The sequence below is a fragment of the Stegodyphus dumicola genome, chromosome X1 (assembly GCF_044657685.1).
Source record: "Stegodyphus dumicola isolate Sdum_Otavi_A_Nest chromosome X1, ASM4465768v1".
In the NCBI taxonomy this organism is placed as follows: domain Eukaryota; kingdom Metazoa; phylum Arthropoda; class Arachnida; order Araneae; family Eresidae; genus Stegodyphus; species Stegodyphus dumicola.
The window spans coordinates 206,247,538-206,269,737 of NC_140780.1; the positions used below are offsets into that span (position 1 = coordinate 206,247,538).

The 22,200-nt window shown below is 31.1% G+C and overlaps 1 protein-coding gene across 5 annotated transcripts in view; it reads right to left on the reverse strand.

The window, feature by feature from the left end:
• LOC118188938 (gamma-aminobutyric acid receptor subunit beta-like) overlaps positions 1 to 22,200 on the reverse strand; it is a 439,491-nt gene that overhangs the window by 128,238 nt on the left and 289,053 nt on the right. For all 5 annotated transcript variants that reach the window (XM_035359492.2, XM_035359468.2, XM_035359488.2 and 2 more), the window contains one exon: positions 17,543 to 18,039. In XM_035359492.2, the coding sequence (XP_035215383.1) occupies positions 17,543 to 18,039 (497 nt within the window). The remainder of the gene's footprint in view (positions 1 to 17,542; positions 18,040 to 22,200) is intronic.

The following is a 22,200-nucleotide window of genomic DNA, read 5'->3' on the forward strand; positions in this document are numbered from 1 at the left end:
GATTTGCGTCTGCCCCTATTAGCCATTTAAAGTCTTTTTTATGCTGTTTCGTCAACGAGAATTTTTAAGTATATTTAAAAAGCTTAACCAATTCAATTCAATGGATCTTTTGTTCTTGATGTGAAAATTTTACACAATTACCCATCTGAAGATACTATTGATCTGTTCAGTAATTAACAGCAAAACAGGAGAGTTAGGTTCATTCAGCGCTGAGTATTCCCAGCGCATCATCATTAATTTAAATTCATAAACGTCTGTAATATTTCCTGGCATTTTAAAACGAAACAAAAAATCTGAAGTTATGTTCTCTTATTTAAAAAACTAATTTTGTATTTTACGTACGTTATATATTAGAATCTTATGTAAGGAAATATGTTCATTAAAAATAAATGCAAAATTAATTACGCAGTGGAGTACATGATAGTAAATAATATATAATTATAAGCAAAACATGTAGAAAGAGTAGTTAAAGTTGCGTTTATGCTGAACTAAACGCATATCGTAAATTATATGGCAAAATAATATATCTTTAAATTAATTATTTTTTAATATGTAGATTCATTGAAAAAAGCTAATTTACAGGCATGAAGATAAAGCATGACGATTATATGAGTACATATTATAAGAAATGAAACTTTAGTATGTTGCGTCTATACGTTAAGACGAGGTTACATTGTTAACATGATATATAGGGTCATTTGACTTCTCATGCTTATTTGTAGTGGTATATGTCAACGCCACTAGGAAATAATCTACATTCATAAATCCCAGGAAAAGCATCTAATAGAAATATACTTGTAGTGTGTTACATTTACGGCAATATTTTTGTGTCTGTAATGAAAATGAAACTTCAGACGTGAAACATATATTATAAACACTGAACGTTATGGAAATACTGTCCCTCTTATCCTTTATTTTTCACTTAGTGACAAGAGGGACAACTGTTCTTACTGTCTCTCTTATTCTTTATTTGTCGCTTAGTGACAAAAGGGACGACTGGTCTTAAAAATGGCATGAGAAACGTTTCTCTTAATGCCTTCATCTTTTGTTTCTCTTTAATGTGTAGGAAGGTTATAAGATATATTCTTTTAATAAATGACATCATTTTATTCATGCCTATCAAACAAAAATCCAGTAAACATAAAGAATATGTGATATTCTTCTATCACAATTAATTCAATAAATCCACATTATATTTTTTAATTTATGAGATGTTTACTCTCATTTATAACTTGAATGTTATTTATATATAACTGATATTAAATGCAACTAACTGATGAAATTACTTTCTTTTTGAGTTAAGTTTCAATATGGAATACAGTTATTTCAGTATGAGGAAATTTACCTCTATTTGAGTACAGACTATGAAAATTTAGAGAAATTCATTTAAGCATGGATTATTCTTTTTTATATCATAAGTATTTAAAGCATATAAAGTATAACAGATGATTACAGAAAAAGTTCAGAAAATTTCGTTTAAATAAATTATGCAGATTTATGCTGCTTTTGTGTTACTTCTTGTAATGCTGATTAGATTTTCAGCAGCTTGTAAGAATACTGAGAAGAGTCTGTCGTAATAATCTGCAAATGGACATAAATGCTCCATTTAAATAAAATGCTTCATTTAAATAAAAGCATCGGCACCCAATGGACAGGGAAAAATTTTCATTATGAAACAGCTGAATTTACTTTAAACAAAAGAAATACAGTTTACGAGCTTCCCTACTTTCAAGACACTTAGAAAAGTGGGTCGACTTATTCTCAGTGATAGATTTTACAAAGTGAGGGTTAAAAAGGTATGCCGTATTTAATCGTTTTGCCGTCTGTAGGTAATTGTTTGTCTTCCTGTCACGACTCATTTTTTGCTCCAGTCGTTAACTACACAAAAAGAAGAATATATGAGAAAAAAGCACCAGAAAACGAAAGAGAAACACTCATATGATGCGAAACCGCAATGCGCAAGATTTTGCAGGAGTTAAAAGGGGAGCTAGGCCCTACCTTGACCGGAACTAGGGAGGTTAAGCTTAATGGATCTCAAAAGGCTAACGCGCAATAGAGTACGTGACATATTTCCCAGATAGAGCTTACTGTAGAAATGACCCTGATGTTTGCCGCCCTTCCACTCACATATCATCACTGGAGCACGTATCTGTAAGAAATGGATCTTTGAAACAGCCACGCAGGTAATTTGAGAAAAACATATGCCTCAAAAGAAACATAAGGACGATCGAAAACACGAGGATTACAATTCTTACTTTCTCTCCTATCACCATGGTCTCTGAAAGTTACAAATGAAAAAGAGATTCTGAATTCCTTTCTTGCTCTCGCATTTACGGTAAAGCGTAACAGGAGTTGAAAAATCTCCAGGGAACTTCTTCCGGGGACTACGGACTCGACTGCGTATGAATATTTATCATGTATCGAAAGCATGAGTGAGAATTCCTCTCCAGCGATTTCTCCGAAAACGAGTGGAATTGGGTGCTTAGTGCTGAACGCGAGCAAAAGAGATAGTTTTGTCATGCATTTGGGTTGCGAACCTTAAGTAATTTAAAGGATTTAAATGAAAACGAGAACTAGATTAAAAGTCAGACAAATAAATGGATTTTGATCCTAATATAATTTACAGAATTTCAACTGTGAATCCCAAATGGGGATTATAGACTGGCAAGTATTCATGAATGTAACGAAGAGTCATCAGCTTATTTTAAGTGTGAAGGATTACGATGAAGAAATAAAAGTTTTACAACAATGTACATCGTGTTTTAAGCTTTGCAGATTGGAAATACTGTAATTTAGATTATGGTTATAACAGAAAAATAAAATAAAATGAATTCCTCTATATGAAAAGGCTTAATACAAAATAAGTGCAAAAGAAAAGGGAGATTACCAAAAATAAAATTTTGATCGTACAACAGAAAAGCAGCTGATTACATCAACATTTAAAATTCGATTAATCAAACAGACTGTCAAATTTTACTGTAATATTACATTAATAATCTTATTGACTGTAGTATTTTTATTGTAGAAAGTGGAATATGCTGTAAAAATAGTACACTACAACAGACGTTTTGAAACCACCATAGCGGATTGGGATTATTCAATTATGGCAAAGCACACGAGGGCTATCCGCCTAAAGTTAGGGATGCCTTCGTGGAGGACTTTCTAAGGGAAACTGGCTCGTATACACGTTACACATGGGGAAAACTACAAAAACACCCATGCAGCCATCCCGTTCGCGGGATTCGAACCTCGGGCCGAATTACCAGTGTTCAGCGTCTTTACCGCTCGGCCGCTGGTGGGCTCGAAACCACATAGCGAAACAATTAAGGGGGGGGGGGAAGTACTAAATTGCTGCTCTTTAACCGAGATTATTTGAAGGGCAAAGGGCTTCTCTCAACTTCATAATTATAATGCAAAAAAAAAAAATAATTTTAAAATTATTTCTAATGCTAACAATAATAATCGGTAAGTATTATTAACAAATTAAACTAAACAAAATTTGTCATTTCCATTAAAAACCCAGTATGACTAGATGTAACAAAGTTATTTATGAAATGTTTTATTAAATAAGAAATATGTACAGCCATAATGCAGTTCAATACACAGATTAATAATCTACTGACTTTCCATCCTAAATATTTAATAATTATTTAACTCAAATTTTCTGTTAAAAGTTAGTTAAAAATAAATTTCTTGAAATGTAGAGAATCATTTCCGTTATATGACCACCTTACTCAGTTTTATTGTAGTTTTAATATCTACATAATTAAGCGTTAGTGTTTAATTTATTCCATTTATAATTTACAAATGAATAAATGCTGATTTAAAAATTTCCGCAAGTAATAAATATATTAATATTTTGAAAAATCATAGATTCTGAGAAAAGGTTTTGGGTCATAAGACTATTTATATACAAATATGAACTTAATTGTGCAAAATATGTTTAAATTTTTGTCTACAGGGTTTTGTTGCTCTGTCCCATTGATTCTCTTAATTCTTAGCCATGCCTGTGCTCATTAAGCGATACAAAATAGCTTAATATAAAAAAGAAAGTATGAGAAATACGGAATAAATTGCTTTCGAGCACTGCGTTTAAATTACTATAAGCAATTTTCAGCGTTATTTGAATTGTTCCGTTATTTTTTTACGGCTAGCATTCTTAGAATTAGAATCTAGCTTGTAAAGCTTTTACCTTGCGGGAAATACTCTTAACTCTTTTTGTGATTCGGAAATTGTTAAAGCTCATATTTATGTAGACAATTTTGGCAGATAAATGGTGTTTAATTAAATAGATAAATAGGTATTTGTGTCGCAAATTTTCTCGTAAGATCTGCAGAAGCTTCAGTTTGCATTTTTGTGCGGTTGCAGATTTTGGTTATCAATGAAGTTTTCTTAGACTTCATCTATCTCAGTTCTTTTTAAAATTTTCAAATCAAAAATACTTTAATTAATATTATAGATATAAAATAAAAATAAAATAATTTTCTATACCAAGAAGTTGGATACGGAATAAGAGCAAAAGAACTGTAAGATGACCAAAGGCTAAATTTTTCCAGAATTTACTCAAGTTTAACTTTAATTTAAACTATATATGTTGGGAGCGAAAGTTTTTCAGAATAACAGAAGGCATTCAATCCAACGAAAACGAAAACAAATGAAAACGCTTGTAAAAAAGAGAGACTAAAACAAAAATAGATTTGAAGAAAAAATATTAAAAACTTTCCAACATAACACTTATTTTATGAATTTATGGATGGTCACTGTATTCTAGATTTCCATCCATATCAATGTAAGAAAAGAAAATTTGTAGATTAAATTTTGGGTTAAATTAGCTAAAACTCCTTTTTGATCATTAGCTTTTTCAATTAATCTAATTTAAAAGTATGTTTTATTGCAAAAAAGCAAGTAATTTTAAAACAGGTAATTATGGGAAAAGAACGTAACATTTAATCATCAGAAAAAAGTAGTTATTTTGAATTGTATAACTCTGAGTAAATGCTATTGCATTTTAATCTCTTAAAAAAGATAGTAGTTAAATTTTCAAAGCAGTGATGCATTTTTTTTTCAACTTGCAGGAGAAGAATTCCGAAGTAATTATCTTCACAGCATGACAATAGATTTGTTACAAGCAGACTGGCTAAAAAAAACTACCAGCTAGATTGTTTTTAAGACGTCGAATTTTTATTGTTAGTACTTTATACATATTCGAATTTAATTTTCTAATGGATTGTCAATACGCTTAGGTAATGGAATGTGCCAAAGCAAATAAATGAGATCAAACTTTATCGGGTAATTTCGTCCTCTTCGCTAAAAATAGTGAGAAGTAAGCTGCGCTTCAGTGATTTTTGCATTCTGAAAATTGATGAAATATGTAACAGAAGCCACAGCTAAGAAAAGAAAAATCATTTACTTAAATGCGTTTAATAGAATACTTTAAAGGCTTACCGTTCATTATACCAACCTGAACTTTCCTTTTTGACATGAATTTATCGCATAGTTACCGGTTCATCTTATTACACGAATTTTTATTTCCTTGACAACCAACCGAAATACTAATGGAGAAGTAGAACATCTTTTAAAATAATGGCTTCCTCTTTTGAAGTTAAGACCTTGCATAAGGAGGTTCCTGAATAACATGAATAAATATGTAACACTCCACTAATGACATGATTTGATAAATTAAGTTAATAAACATTTGATGCTGCTCATCACTTGTCGTTTTGAAATAAAATTTTATCTATCCTATCATGTTATGTAAACATTTCGTTTTGTTAGTGTCAAATATTTTCTTTTCCAAATCATTAACATGTGGCAAAATAAACCAACAGTGCAATGAATTATTACAGAATAAATCAGACGATTTGTGAAATGAAGCATAAAAAATCAGGCAATCACATTATTCCAACATAATAGTAATAATATTTTAATTAATATCCCCTCTCTTTACATCATTAATATGCAAGAAATCTAAATAGTATCATAAATGCAAGTTAAATACTCTAATATGCGTTTTTCATATTTTACAAAATCTCAATTCTAATCGAAGTAAACCTAAGCGCTGACACATTATAAACACCTGTATCGGGAAATGTTGTTTCAGGGCGTTGAAAGTTGCTCTGACGACGAGAATGAAGAATTCGCACCGGTATCCGTAGTAGCGTATAACGGGTAAATTAGTAATTGGAATGGAATGCATCCGAAATTACCAATTAAGTGCGCCATTGAAATCTGATGGTGATTCATTAGGATGCGAAAACTCTCATTAAGATCTTCATTCACTCTTTATCCTCAGTTCATAGAAGCGATGTTTAAGCGCAACATTTCGAGAAACGCATATAATTTCTCCTATTTTACTAATTATGGATTTCCAAAATATACCTTTTATTGTTCTAAGAGCTGCGTAGAAAAGTCGATACCGCTATTATCCAAGATATATTTAAAATACATTTGAATGGAAAGAACAAAACATACATGTATTTTACGATGCGTAAAATATGTAAATGAAAGGAATGCTTAACACAAATATGCTTAAGGCACAGAAAATAGTAACTCAAATATCCCGCTTCCCACAAAACACACTCCCAATAAATTTTCTTATTTTCCAAGATAATGTTTTTTCCAAATGAACCTATTTTTCCTATGGAACAAATGCATTCAGAGAAAAATACGTTAGTAAACCTCAGCTCAACAATTAAGCAAAATTTTAAAACTAAACAACCAGATCGTATTAAATATAAATTGATGTAGTTACTAAATAAATTTTACATAACAAGTAAAAATGCTAACAAAAGCTGTTAAAACAGATTACGCTTTTGTAACACGATGTTACTATGCCTAATAATGAAAAGCTTATTACAAATATATTAAATATATGAAATTACTACACGAAATATGATTACTAAATGAAATTAAAATAATATATTAGATTGTCACGTTGCATTAGATGTATAAATATTTTGTTAGTACTTACTTTTTAATTAACTCAAAAGGAATACACCGTTAATTAAATTTTGTGTGTAAGTGCAATGTTACAAATTTTGAACAGCGGAAATTCTTTTCCTTCGTAAATCTACTAATTATTTCTCGTAATTTAAATACTCTTTTCTTCTTTTGCTTTTGGTCATTTTCTTAACTGTATATTATTATTGATAGCGCAGCAGTTACAAAACACAAAAAGAAAATTATTTATATTTGAGTTGAACGGAAATGTTGGTGAATAAAATAACGAGCTGTTGTGGTATAACAATTGGCTTTTAAATAAATTAACTTTTACCCTAATTCTTGCTTTTATTTCGTAACAGAGTAATGAATGAAATACGAATTTGTTATGTGAGACATTTACAATATCATCGTAACGATGAATGCACGGATTGCATGAGCATATTATTTTCCTTAATAAATTTTATTTTGCTAAGTCACTTTAATAAGGAATTGAAATCAATTTTCTGATAAAGGTAATCAACCTATTAAAAGTTTTGTTTAAGTACTTATCATTATCGTTGCACAAAGATTAGGCACTAATAGTTTAAAATCATGCCTGATTATTTACATAATGGCTTGTTTTTGTAAGTTATCACGTAAATTTTTATACTGCATTAAAAACTCCTGCCACTTAAGCAAGTCCATTTTAAAGATTTAAAGGGTTATAAAATTTCATTGCCATTCAAACGCATGACCAACGAAAAACGAGTAATCAGTAAGCAGCGATGCTTTAAAGTTATACAACTGTTAAAACCGAGGATCTGAAAACTGATGGTTATTTAATAGAGGATGCAGAAGGTAAAAAGGAAAAGGCAACATGAAAAGAATACGCTTCGTCCTTTTTAAAGATTTTACAAGTCATAATTAAAAGTACGGGTAAAGATTTATGGTATCTCATGAATGCAGGTGGTTATAACTGACGGATTAAATACTTCGGTTATTTATGCTCATCACCTAAAATTTACATAAAAATAAGGACTTGCAGAGTAAGAAAATTAATAATTTTTACTTATATATCAATACTTATACCTTCACTAAACAAATACATTGGAGGTTATATGCATCACTTTTAAACACAAATTAATTATTACTTTCAACATGCGACATATACGATAAATTTTATAATTTAAAAATCAACATAGTTTCTTTAACCAAAGTGTATTTTACATTTACAAATGTTATCGAAAAAGGAAATATAATGAACTTATATAAAACTAATAAAAAACAAATTGTTTTAGAGACAGAAAAAGACAAGTTAGAGGTTTTAAGAAACGCTCAGTTTACCAAAATCAAATTAATGCTCGAGTTTTGTTTTTGGATGTATATTTAAGCCTTTAAACAAAAATAGAGAATGGCTTAGATTTTACAAGTAGATGCGTTAACCATATTCAATGTATAGATGGCAATTTTTCTCATCAAGAATTATAGCTTGTATCTTAATTTACTTGGCAAATAGCTAATGATTCAGTCTTACAAATTAAAAAAAAATATATTGGCATATATTCATTCATTATCGCATTATCTTAGAAACCGTTAAATACTATAAGAAAATAAAGGAACAATAATGATTAAAATTCTTTATTAAACTTAAATTTTGGTTAAGAGATTTCAAAACACTGATTCCGTTAAAAGTTTACAAATATAGAAATTAAAAAACAAAAACACATTTTTTAAAACTAAACTATAATTTTTATTCACGGGGGAGATAAAATTCTATTTAGCTGTCCTAGCTTTTCTAATCTGTTTGTACTTCTCGCGGAAGCTTTAGGACTTTTCAGGTTTTGAAACATCAGGTTAGGTAATTAAATTAGAATAAAAGCCATTGAAGCCATTAATTTTTTTTCTGAATAAAATACCAAAATAAAGGCTTTTATTTTAAAAATAATTTTTTACATTTCGAGTAGTTGTATACAAATGTAGATCCAGTGTCTAACGCAAAATCTTTAGCTTAGACTAACATGCAAAACACATTAAAAGAGATTTTTTCTATTTCAAAAATAAATATTTTTTTGCAATGAATTCACCTTTTAAATCGAAAAACGCAACTAACCTATTTATATTTATTGCCAAAGATTAATCAGAAACCTATAGAAGCACGACTGCCTTTCTTTTGCATTTAAAAATATTATCCTTAACTACAAATGTAACGTATTTAAAATGGCTCAAATCGAAAACTTCGGTCAGAATTCCCAGTCAGAACTTTTCTTACTTAATGCCATAAATTTGAATTTAACTAACATGCTTCAGTGAAAAAGAGACTTGATGACTATTCAACTTTTTATCGCAATTTTTAAATTACTGTTTCAAATATTACAAACTATTATTACTTATACCAAAGTAAGTAATTTTGCATAAGGAAGTACTAAAACAGGACGCTTTCCAATATTCTTTCCTGAGAAATAATTTACATATTCGTCGCCAATATTCAGAAATTAATAAGAACAATTAAATATTTCGCTTTGGATTGATACATAGTTTCTGAAGATTACTAACTGTTATTTATTATATATCTTAAGTATGTAATGTTTTTATAACTTCATAAGACGCAAAAAAGTGTAAAAACTCTTTATGGCGATCACTGTCTGTAGACGATCATTTCTGAAGGTGATCGGTGTTTCTGAAAACGTATAATATTATTATCTAAGTTGTCCGCCTTATAATTCATCTAAGACTATGTAATGCATACTAAGTTGACCAATAAAATGTCTAATTTAGCTATCAAAATAAAACATTTTATGTACATAGTGAATAAAGAAGTTACATTTCAAATTCTTACTATAGCGGAGAAACTCGTTTATTTAAAACATTTCTGGATCATTGGTTTAATTCTTTCACAGGCAGGGAATACTTTAACTTAACAGCGTGATTCGGATATGTGATACAACAGCCTTTTAATATTTTATCACATTCCTGAAATGCTTATATTAACTTTTCCATTTTCTCTTTGCGAAGTTGGTAACATAAAACGAACCAGGGCTTGAGTGGCGCTAAGAGAGTTTACTACTATTATTATTTTTTGTTTTGTTTTGAGGTTATATCAATCGTAATAGCTCAGCACATGTGAGTGTACTTTTTTTTAGTTTTCCATTTCATAAACCTGAAGTTATTAATCTTAGCTAAAGATGTTTCAGTAATCTTCAGTTCAGTAAGATTAAGCTGTCGTAAAAGAAAGTACAAGGATTAAATTTGGAGCATAATTAAAAATTTACAGAGATGCTGCTGATGGCCTAACAAAATTCATAATGCAATGAAATGAAATCTTAAAATATTTTATGAGCTCTAAACTCTGTAAATAAATCAAAGCAGTTAAGGCATTAAGGAAATAATAACATGGTTGAATTACTTAATGAGGCTCCAACCGGCTTAGAAAAAGAAAGGCTAGAGAAAGATTAAATCGAAATTAGATCTAGACTCTTTTTTTCACAAAAACTAGTAAGATTCTTAATTTTTCTTTGTTTTAAGAAAGCACCTTTCCTACAAAACAGATTTATTTATTTTACTGAAATTATCGAAAGCTATTTTAGTTACCACAGCCGCACGAAATAAGAAATAATTTTAAGAAACGACTTCAATACTCTCTGATTTCTTTAGTGTATAAGATATGACTTATTAAAATTTTTTTATATCAGCTTTAACGAGAAAATTAATAAGTCTATCATCATTGAAGAAATCTACATACTTCAATATTCAATATTTCGTAAATTTCTTCGATACTATCAACATTCTCGCGTTGACTGGATTATAATGCCTTTTAGTCTTTTAGATTATAATACATATTTCATTATCTTGATTAGCTTTATAAGGGTAATTAAATGATGATCATCTAAACGGATGGCATAAAATTAAAATGAATTCAGCAGTTTACACAAGGAATAGGTTTATAACTGCAAGCAAACTTTGTATTTAACATTCTCTGTCTAATAATAGTAAAGTGAAAACAATTAAACAGTTGTTCATTATTTCATTACAATTTAATTGAGCGTCTTAAAGGCAGACTGGAGGTATAATTATTACCAAATTAGCTTTTTGTTACTTAATGAAATAAAAATCGAATAGCTGTAGGCTATGCGCATGAATAAAGGATGTAGAGGAACATCTATTAAAAGTTTGAAAATGCTCGCATTAGATTCCAGCGTGGGCATTAAAGTTTATTTATTAAAAGTCGTCTTAAAGCCTTACAGACGGTAAGAATGATAATAAAGTTATAACTGTAAATTTAATATAAACATTATGAAGGCCTTGAAGTAAGTTCAATATATATATATCCAAATTTTTGTTTCAACTAAAATGTGATCAAATCTTCTCAAACGGTTCTTACTCTGAACCACTTTTAAAAATAATGAAATTGTTTTCTCTACCATTCGTATTTCAGAGAAGGCTAATTTATCACAAATCGCAATGTCTTTATGACACGCTTTAAGGTCTACAACAAAAAATTTATTTAAAGCTAATGAATGATATCGTGGCTTTTTAACAACGTCAAAGAACCATAAGGAATTGATGATACTATTTGCTCAGACAGGATTTCAAATTGTTACACTAATCACAAAAGTTAAATTTTCAAATGGCAACAAAAGCTGTTAAGAATAATGGACCACACAAAAGAGACAAAAAAGTGTAGGACTTTTATGACTCTGAACCATTTGTGCGTTGTTTTGTTTTGATGCAGGCCAGGATTTCTCGCCTGCATCAAAACAAAATAACGCCTGTCTGTCGATCGCGAACTTTCGATCCTTGTGGGATTTTTAGGTTCATCATGCGACATCCATTGCAATACCGTTTCTCCGGAAAATTAGACGGAACAGCAAAAGAAATTCTAGCATAATATTTTTATAATGTTCGATACATAAATCTTACCCCAAATAAGCCTTTATTTAGAGTGTCAGCTAAACAGACACCATATGTAGTGCTGAATGACCACTCGGAGTACAAAGACAACATACATGCTCTCCTGACGATGGACTGACGTGATTAATTACAAGCTTGATAATTTAATACGTTATGCGTGATAACGGACTTACTTAATGCGCTCATGTGAAATTAAGGAAACGTTTCCCGAATTTTGTGCCTACAATATTTTGTCTCTTTTGTGTGGTCCATTATTTTTAAAACTTTTGTTACCACTCTTGCATAAATAAAGTGAGCCCCAAACGAAAGAGCTACTCGGTCCAGTTCCAGAAAGAGAACGTGGAAGATATCGGGCACGGAATTTTGAAGATTTTTGCAAACAGAAGTTGAATCTCCGAGCTGATCGAAAATGCGATTATAGTACGGTAACCAATAGGTCACTAGGTAAACGACGGCAGTGCTAGTATGTGTTAAGTATGGATCAAGCCAGAAACCACTATTTCCTGATTGTTTGTGAATGTATCGACCAGAAACCTTTAATAATAAAAAAGAAAAGGTTTTTGGTTGTTCACAGAGCAAGGCTATTCAAGATTAAATAGATGGATTCCAGCGGCATGAACTGCCTCTAAGATCTACAAAGCTATTCAAACTGGAAGGTGCTGATGATACTAAATATTCTGTTGCATTCAATTGTTTTGTTAATGGCGTCGACTTCTCCAATATGATTGATATGGAAATAACTACATTGTTTGTCAGTTAAGGGTCTGCAATGATAAGCCCTGTATCTAATCCTCTTTAAGGGAAAGAAAACTAAGCCTGAGCTTGTTAGTGACTTGTTAGACACTCGCAACACTAAAAACACGAAGAACTTCCTTGCAAAAAGAAGAAATTATTCCGCAGCGATGACTACCTCTTTCCAGGCTTTTGAGATGGCAATAATCTAGCCATTCAAGAACCAGTTACACATAGAAATCTATACTACATTGAAAATAGAATGGAGAGGAATCAGCCTTAAAAATGGGTGAAGATTTTATGGGATAAAAATCGCTGACAGCTGTGTTGCTAATGCTATATGAGCAGGCTTCAAGGGCAAAAAATGCTCGCTTAAGGATAGTTCTTTTATTAGTCATGAGAGATCAGGGCCATGATTCTGCAAGAAATAAAGTTACAAGAATTTTGAGGCCCGAACATACTGTTTAGAGCTTTATGACGATATTCTAGAAGAAGATAATTCGATATTTGAACTGTTGGACATGAATATATGATTAATTGTAGGTTGTGGAATATATGAATTAACATAGGTTATAGAAGTGCAAATTTAAATTTTTTTTTCATGAAAAATATGAGATTTTTTGAAAATAAGGCGTTTTTGGAGCAAAAATTAGTTATAAACTCGGTCTTATTTTCAGGGAATCACGCTATTAATATATTATTATTTTAATGTTTTCCATGTATTAGGTAGATCGCGAGTCACTTCGCAGAGAAAAAATGTAACTGATTCTCATGGAAATTTGGCGCAGTCAGTCCTGTTGTAAAATAATAGTAGGATATTTTCAAACGCTATACATTGTAACATTTCTAGAAATTTAATAATCCCCTTGAATTTTATAGTAACTCCAAATTTAATTTTTTTACTATTATTTCCTTTTTCCTTTTTACACTGTTTGTAATTGTAATTCAGTTTTATATTCAGGATTATTGTAATTACGCTGACTAGATCTGAATCTCTTTTTGTAGTTCTTTGCAGTCCAAATTATTGTGTGATTATTTTATAGTTATGAACATATCCTAATAAACTCTTACCTGATGAAAAGCGAATAGAAAACCATCTTCTGTTGTCTGAATCTTAAAATACTTGTAATTGGGAAAATAAGAGAATTATCCAATTTTGGAATCGGCATTAAAAATTTACAAAATTAACCGCAAAATTCTGTTTCATACTGCTAAAATAATTTCAGAAAATATTAAGTTGTTTATTTACTTTCAGTCGTATATGGTATTTTATAATCAACGAGGTAAATTTAATGTAATCACGAATTCATAAAGCAAAATCTGGTCTTACTGCTTCACTTCAATTAATTTTTAGTATAAAGTAGGTATAAAGTTCATGCTATAACGAAATGGACATCCTAGTTGTCTGTCTAAATAAGTAAAATAGTTAAAAAAATTTAATACATTAAAATATACATTCAATTATTATGATGGCGAATAATAATTATTATCACGAGAATAAATATCATGAACCATATGAGAATTAAACCTTTTTGTTTCGTATGTATCATTAATACTATTGTTAAAAATAATCGTCTTTATTCGGAAGCAAAAGAAAGATTAAAATAAAAGGACGACAGAAAAATTTGAAAATTATTCATTTACGAAAACAGCGATATGAAATAATAGTATCAAAATGGGAATCAATACACACGCTTCTAAAACAGGGTTTTATTAGTTAAGAGGTGCTTATAAAATTGAATTAGCACTTATCTTCACGTTAACGAGACTGTAATAAACGTAACGCACATCGTTAAATAGGTACTATTGAAGAATTAATGGGATTTGTCTAACAACAGTGAGCTAGAGTGTTCTTTAATAAGTAGAGAATTCGATTGTTTATTGAAAATAATTTCTCTATTAATTTTTGTACGGAAATGAAGAAAGAAATGAAGCTAATTTATAGCTTTGCGCATTCAAAACATGGCAGAAAAATGTTCCCTTTAGAGGAATTTTTTACTCTTTCGGTGTGCGCATCAAAGAAAGTATAAACAGTCATCTATGTTTCTTGAATGGTTTTTAAAGTCTTATTACGTTAAAAAAAGACATAACAAAATGCATACGGACAAATTAAAAAAAATTATGAAATAATAAAGAGCAATTTTAAACTTAAATACATACCGTGTAAACGACGTTTTCTTATATTGCCACTAATTCGGCGGCATTATTTATTGTTAAATTGCATAAGTGTCAGTATTTTTACACTATGCTTCATGTTCATCAAAATTAAGTTTCTTATTATCTTTATCTATTATTAATTGTGTATAAGCATACCTAGCTCAATTTTGTTTGCTGTGTTTAAAGTTTTTACAGTTTGACAATACTTATTTCCCCCCCCCCGTTCATTCTTCAGTTTATTGGAATATATTATTCAAAATTATGATGAGATTAGCAGGCTATAATAAGCAGGCTTAAAAATTGCACTAGCATAAGTATTTAAAGCATCGGATGTTTGATTTTATTTGTATTCTCTACAATGGTATGCGAAAACAAAAGCTTAGTTCTTCCAAGACGTAAAAAAATTGTAAAATTTTGTGTTCCAAATTATTCGTAGAAATATATTGTATTAAACTTGGAATAAAATTAAAAATGGAAGTTTTTTTTGATATATTCAGTTATTAGATGTTGAAAAAGAAGTACAAACTATGTTTTGCGTTCAGGGTTTATAACTTGAAACATATTTCCTATTATCATTGGTAATCTGAAACTTCTTCCAAAGCAGTAAAAATAATTTTGCTATTGGGAAGATTTTGTGGGAACCCGATATGGAAGATCATCAGTGTAGTTATTTTAAAATGACTGAGAATTTGTGTGTGGATTTGAAACATTTCAGATTTAGGTAGTCAGTCTCTGAAATATAATATATATTTCCTTAAATATAGAATTTTATTCTGATCTATATTATTTTTATACACTTTCACAGTATTTAAAATCTTACGACCATGAAAAAATGTTGAAGTTCTGTCATGCTGAATTATTTTAATTCTCCGTAAATTAGAATTTAGCTGAAGATGCTGCTCATTTACAGAGTCCGTAAACTTTTCAAAGCAAAAGAAATGACTGTTTGCTTAGTAAATTTTAAAGTAATTGCTGAATAAGTATGAAAGGAAAACTGAAAACAATAGTGCGGAAATTGCAGCTAAGATATGACCCTAACTTTGGCTATACTCTAGCTAATGCCTATTACCATTATCATTAAATAACTGAAAATAGACATTAGTTTATATGGAACAAAAAGCACTAAATTCGCGAATATCATTACTTGGGTGACATAGACTAGACTAAAATTCAGGTCAGGTTTGGGGAAATCAAACCTTTTTAAATTAATGAGCTTGAGTGATGCAGAAAGCATTCACGTGTAGGATGGACGATGCCACTTGTTTCGGATGAGACATTAGACATGAGCATGAGGATAATAAATGCTGCGCAAACCAGTTTTATACAGGGACACCTTTAAAGTTTTTTTCTAAACTTCAGAATGATCAAGAAACTATTAATTTCCTTGATTGTTAGCTGGTTAATGCTTATGGAGTTCTTCTTTGATATTGGTTCTGACTCTTTCAGTGTTTACGTGGAAGACTCACAATAAAGCAATTTTTTCTAAACTTTGTATTGGTTTTAAAACAAATAATAGTAGTAAATCCGATTTTAATGATCTGAAGAACAAAAAGTTCAAATAGTGAAATCTGATTTTCGAAATGTTAAGTCTAATGGATCGGCTATTTTAGAAATAAAATCACACTACTTATATTTGTTTTTCTTTCTTCAAATTCACCTTGTCGAATCCAAGTCTGATATGAAATACCTACACAAATGAATAACCACGAAAGAGTTATTTGCTTGTCAAATATTGCTCTGAATTTTGATCCAATGTATACTGTAATGGTAAACTATATATGAATTATGTACAGCATCATATGTTGCGAATGTTTTTCGCTTTAATTTGTTATCAAAGAGATAGAATTTTCATTAAAAAAGCATATTTTTATCTTACTTGTCTTGCTTTCAATAAAAATTTCAAGAAAACATTCATCTAGTTATAAAATTAATTGTTCGCAGTAATATTCAGAATTAGAGAGTAAGAAGAACTGAGCACAAAAAAGAAACACGAAATAGTAAATAAAAGGATTACTAGAAAGATAAATAATTAATAGAAATTTTGTAATTTAACAGTTATTTTGAGCAATGCATCTAATCCTAATTCAATCTCTGAATTTTAAACATTTATTCTATTTTAAAACAAGTTAAGTGAGCAGCAAAGTTTTAGAGTTTCCATGGATTTCTCAGGACTTACTAGTGTATCGTAAGTTAGAATTATCTCCCTGTGTTATAGCAAATTAATACTTTTATGTAACCATCCTTGATTTAAAGCGTACTATTAATTTTACTTAGTTTAGTTTACTTATATTAGTTAATTCATTTACATCAGTGTTTAGTTATAGTAAAATCAGAATTGGCGATGTGCTCGTGAATTCTGCTTTGCTCTAACAGAAACATATATAAATTGTTAATGGAAATGTTAATTATTTTCAAGAATCTAGAACCTCTAATAAACATATTTATCTTTGTGAACATAAATATAAGCATTTATTAAAAAACTGGCACATTTTGCAAATACATGCACTGAAAAGCATTGTGATTTCATTTTCTCATAGAAGCAAGCATCTATGCAGTTTCCAATTAAACTTTAGAAGACATTATGACAACCTTTATTTATGACAGCATTTAAAACATTTAATAGAAATTAACATAGTATAATCACTAAGTTCTTAAGGCTTATGTATATTTAAAAATACTTAAACTAAAATGCAGTAGAGCTTAAACATAGTTTATAATTAATTTAAAGTATTTTCTACATGTTATTCTCATTCAAATTAATTTCATTGCGATGCATTATTTCTTAGTTTATACAAAAGTAGAGGCGATTAAGAAAATGACCTACCGGCTGTCCTCGCACTGCGGACTTGACCATTGTGACCTCAGCATTGCCCGGCAGGAGAACCGCCTCCGGAGGGGGGCACCTCTCGGGCCCCTCCGCAGCCGCGGCTGCTGCCACACACCTCTGACGGTGCTCTTGAGCCATCTTTGCCATCTGCTGGTTCCTCGCCTTTCGCATACTTATCCTCTTCCCAAGGTAACCAACCGTTGCATATTCCAGCAAGGAAGCGAACACCATAACGAAGCAGGTTCCTAAATAAACGTCAATACTTTTGACATACGAGATTTTGGGTAAGGCGGAGTTGGTACTGGACATAAGGGTGGTCATTGTGAGCACGGTGGTGACCCCCAGGGCTACTCTTGCAGGAGTGGCGTTTCTGTGGAGCCAGAAAGACACCCATGAAATGATGACTATCAACCCAGCTGGGATGTAGATTTGAATTAGATAGTAGCCCATGCTCCGCACAAACTGAATCTCACACACTAATCTCGAATAGTTACCTGAAATGAAATTATATTTAAGAAGTATTAGCAAGGAATACACTGTAGAAATAAAATTCTTAAACACTTGTCTAAAATTGTAATACCTTTGTAGGCATAAAATATAACTTTTGAAATATTTCACGGAAGTTTGTTCTAGACTTACCATAATTGCCCTTTTCTGTTTAATCACATTGCCTTAATTTTTACCACAGCAAATAAAATGGTTAAAGCTTTGACAAAAACTACTCATTAGAATACGAGAATAGTGTAGTAAGATCTCTCCAAAAAGATAAGACAATATGAAATTCTTATAGCTACTTATTTCTGCGTTGCAGTTGAAGAGTAAACTTAAACTTCCCGCTCGCACCATGTTACTCCGAAACATTCGCTTTGTGTTTTTCTTTAGGAAAAGTCAGTATAGAAGGAAGAACTGATTTAAACTTGCTGAGCATAAACTCCGAATAAGAATCTTAAGTCTGTCAAATAAAGACGATTCAGTAAATTAAAACTGTTGAACTTTTCGGCAGTGCACGGATTGTCAGGAAAATGAGATGGCATATATCGAATACTGAAAAGGTACGTAAAGGTAACGTAAAGAATATGTAAAGGTACTTCGGGGAATTTTGATCGTACTTAAAGAAGTACTTCGCCTATTCAGATCACAGATATTTTCTGAAGTCGAGTGACTGTGTGAAGTGTCGTAAGATTTCATATTCAGAGCAAAGAGATTTAATATAGTAAACGTCAAGATGAGCTGTCATAAGAATACGAAAATAGACTGCTGTATTACTTGTATACTGTAATGTATACATCTTGTCTAATTTTATACACTCATTTCTTTTGCTTGCACATATTAAAAGCTAAAGTTTTAGAATCAAATAAAGTTTTGATGGAAATATAATTTTGTTCTTTATATTTCTAACAAAATCAGTATTACTGTCTAGGATAACGGCTAACAAAAGGCTTGTCTGCATGTTTTTAAAACATGCTTATTAATATGATTGCAACACTTATTGCATCCTTTATCATGTTGCGGTATTGTTTATAATATTTCAAGAATTTGTCCAACTACGTATTATTTGTTCTCAACATTTCTAAAAAAGGACATTGAATAAATTAAAAAATACTAAAAGTAGAGTTTAAGCTAGAACGTGAATTGTTTTTACTCAGCGAAATGTTATTTTGCTTTTAATGAGCCATTACCTAATTTGATCATGAGGGTAGCATAAGAAAACCAAAATTTTACATACACTGCGTTGTTATGATAAAGCTAAATTAGGAACTGAAACAATACTGTTTGTTTTGAGTACACAGGACATCCATCTTATCAGGCAATGCAAGAATTGGATCATTAATGATGCTTTCTAAAATATTTTTTCTTCAGAAAAACGTCTGTTTTTGGCAAGTCAGCCATTTAACTCTGCGCCATCCCGTATAGCCTTACCTATCCTTCCATTATGTCTTCTCGGGTTTCTACCTTTAGAGCGTTGCAGATGCGGAGATCAGCGTTCCCTTCTTCTGACTTGCATATGGGGAAGCCGACAATCTTTTTACAATCAATTTCCATCTTTTTACCAACAGCAGCTGCCCTCCACGCGTCGTCCATGGTCTTGACTGTCATGATATTTTCCTGTTTTCCTCGGATTTAAGGTGGTTTTGTTAGGCTCATCTGCCCAATGATTATTACCCCACTACATTAATTCAAAGAAGTTAGTACATCTAACACAATTTATTCTATCAAGATATGGGCCTCTTTATATCGTATCTATGTAGGTTCTAGCGTATATAAGAAACAATCGTTGAAAATATGCCGATAGGAATGTAAGTGCTTTAATAGCGTAGCACACTTCATACATTTCATAAACACTAAATTCGCATATCACGCACATAAAATAATAATTTTCACTTTAAACTATAATCTTAAGCTTCCCCATCGACAATTTATATCTATTATGCATTATTCTATCTAAAAAAGGGGAGATGATTATTAGAATCCAGAAAAAGAAAATTTGCTATGTTGCTGTCCATATACAGTAAGACCCCGCTTAATGCTATTTCAGCATGCATCCATTTCAGTAGAAGTGTTTCTTTTTGTCGCCAAACACAACTCCGTTAATCCATCCAATGGATAAAGGTATAATCACAAATTTTAAAATTTATTATCTGCGGGGGACATTCCGACAACTGATTCATACAACAGATGGAGAAGATACACAATCCATTATAGATTTTGGGAAAAAATGCAATATCATGGATCCTGTAGATAACATCAGTTTTTCTTAGAATGAAGTGAACAAGGAATGCGTGAAAGGAGTAGGGCAGAATATAGCTGCAGGTAATCAAGAGTACTGACACAACAGAATTCATTGTTGACATTGACAAACTTGTCAAACTAGCTAATGAAACAGGGTTGGATAATGTAAAATTGAAGTTTAAATAGAAGATTTATTGAAAGCCATAACTGGTGAAAGTCTTTCCAAAGACGATCTTAAAAAATTAGTCGAACAACAAGTGCACTAAGAAGAAGAAATTAGTGCTTCTGAAGATGAGGAACAAACAAGAGCTTTCCATGGATTTTATAAAAAAAAGTTGAACCGCTTTGATGAAAATTATGGATAAAAAAATTTTAATTTTGATAGATGTTCAAAGGTTAGACAAAATGTCATTGATATGATGTCTGACTATCGATAACTGATTGATGAACAAAACAGGAAATGTCAAACGACGCTAAGATGACTTCACATAAAAATAAAATAATAATTATCACATAAAAATAAAATAATAAGTGTCAAATGAGGAAGAAACTTCCTCATCATAAACAAACTTCCTCATCATAAACAAACTTCTTTAATCGAAGTTTTTTAGACTTTCATGAATATTTAATGAATAATAATTGCTATTAGCAGTAAGTAACTCTACAATTAATGTAATCAAAGAGCACTTAATAATAAATGTTACAAAAAATATAATACTTTTTTTTTTATTTCCTCCACTGTTTCACCTATCCCTATTATTTACCAGTTAGATGACTTTGTACAACGCTTTTTCGTTTAGCGCAGAACCTTATTGGAACGTATCCCCTGAGTTAAGCAGGATCCTAGTGTATTTTGTTGTGTAAATGATCAGTGCGCAGATTTATTATGATTTTTTAAAAGTTATATATTTTTCAAAATACAAAATAATTAATGACTTTAGTTCTTATTTTTGGAATGTGAAGTTTTAATTTTGCTGTCTTCTTGGATCAAAACTATTCAAGTACTTTCCAAGGTCAAAGGAGTGAATAATTTATTATAAGGTAGTTCCTAGTTAAAAGTGCACAAGATCTTATATGTGATCTCTTTTAGTTAGTTTAATAAGTTTGCACATATTAACAAAATATGGAAAGCTTGAGAAAATATCTTGGTTAAGGTTTTTCTAGAGAAGCGCGTTTATAGAAGTATGAAAGCAATTGAAATTTTATTTCATCTCCTTAAATCTTCCACTCAAAACTACGAGGTTTCTGTCGTCAGGTGGGGCACGTTATCTCTCTTAGCACAAAAGGCTGTAAAACTGTATTAGGTACAGGATGCGCTATTTATCATCTCGAAGGAGATCAAACTGTATATTCTTAGAAATGGAGGATGGAATGCAATAATTTACTGTATCAAGCAGAATCAATACCAATAAAAACGGCGACTGCTTATTATCAGTTCAATTTCCAGGACATAGCGGTGATATATAGTGACTCGGCTTCCAGTCTTGCCACAATCTCAGCAGGACGAAGCCGAACTGTCTTAGTTATTCAAATACGTGAAGCACCGCTTGAATGTTCAGCCTGTAGCACCCCTACTCTCTGCTGGGTACGGAATCACTATGGTATTCTGGGAAATGAGCAGGCAAATATCATTGAGATAAATGCGGCCAGCGATCCATCTCTTCTGGAATATGCCGTTTCCCTCCCAGTCACATTTCTGGAAAGGTCCATCCGCAAATATCTTCTTGTGCAGTTTTCGGGCTCAACGGCGAAGAGCTGGTGTACCCGTAGGCTGATGCCGAAAGTTAGGACAGAAGTGCAAACTGTTTCTAACAGATCACGGCCCCTTTCTGTCCTAGCTAAGGCGAGTTTGGTATAGTAACACCAACATCTGTGATAGTGGCGGGCATAGCAACCCTCCGATCATATGTGAATGTCCCTTTACT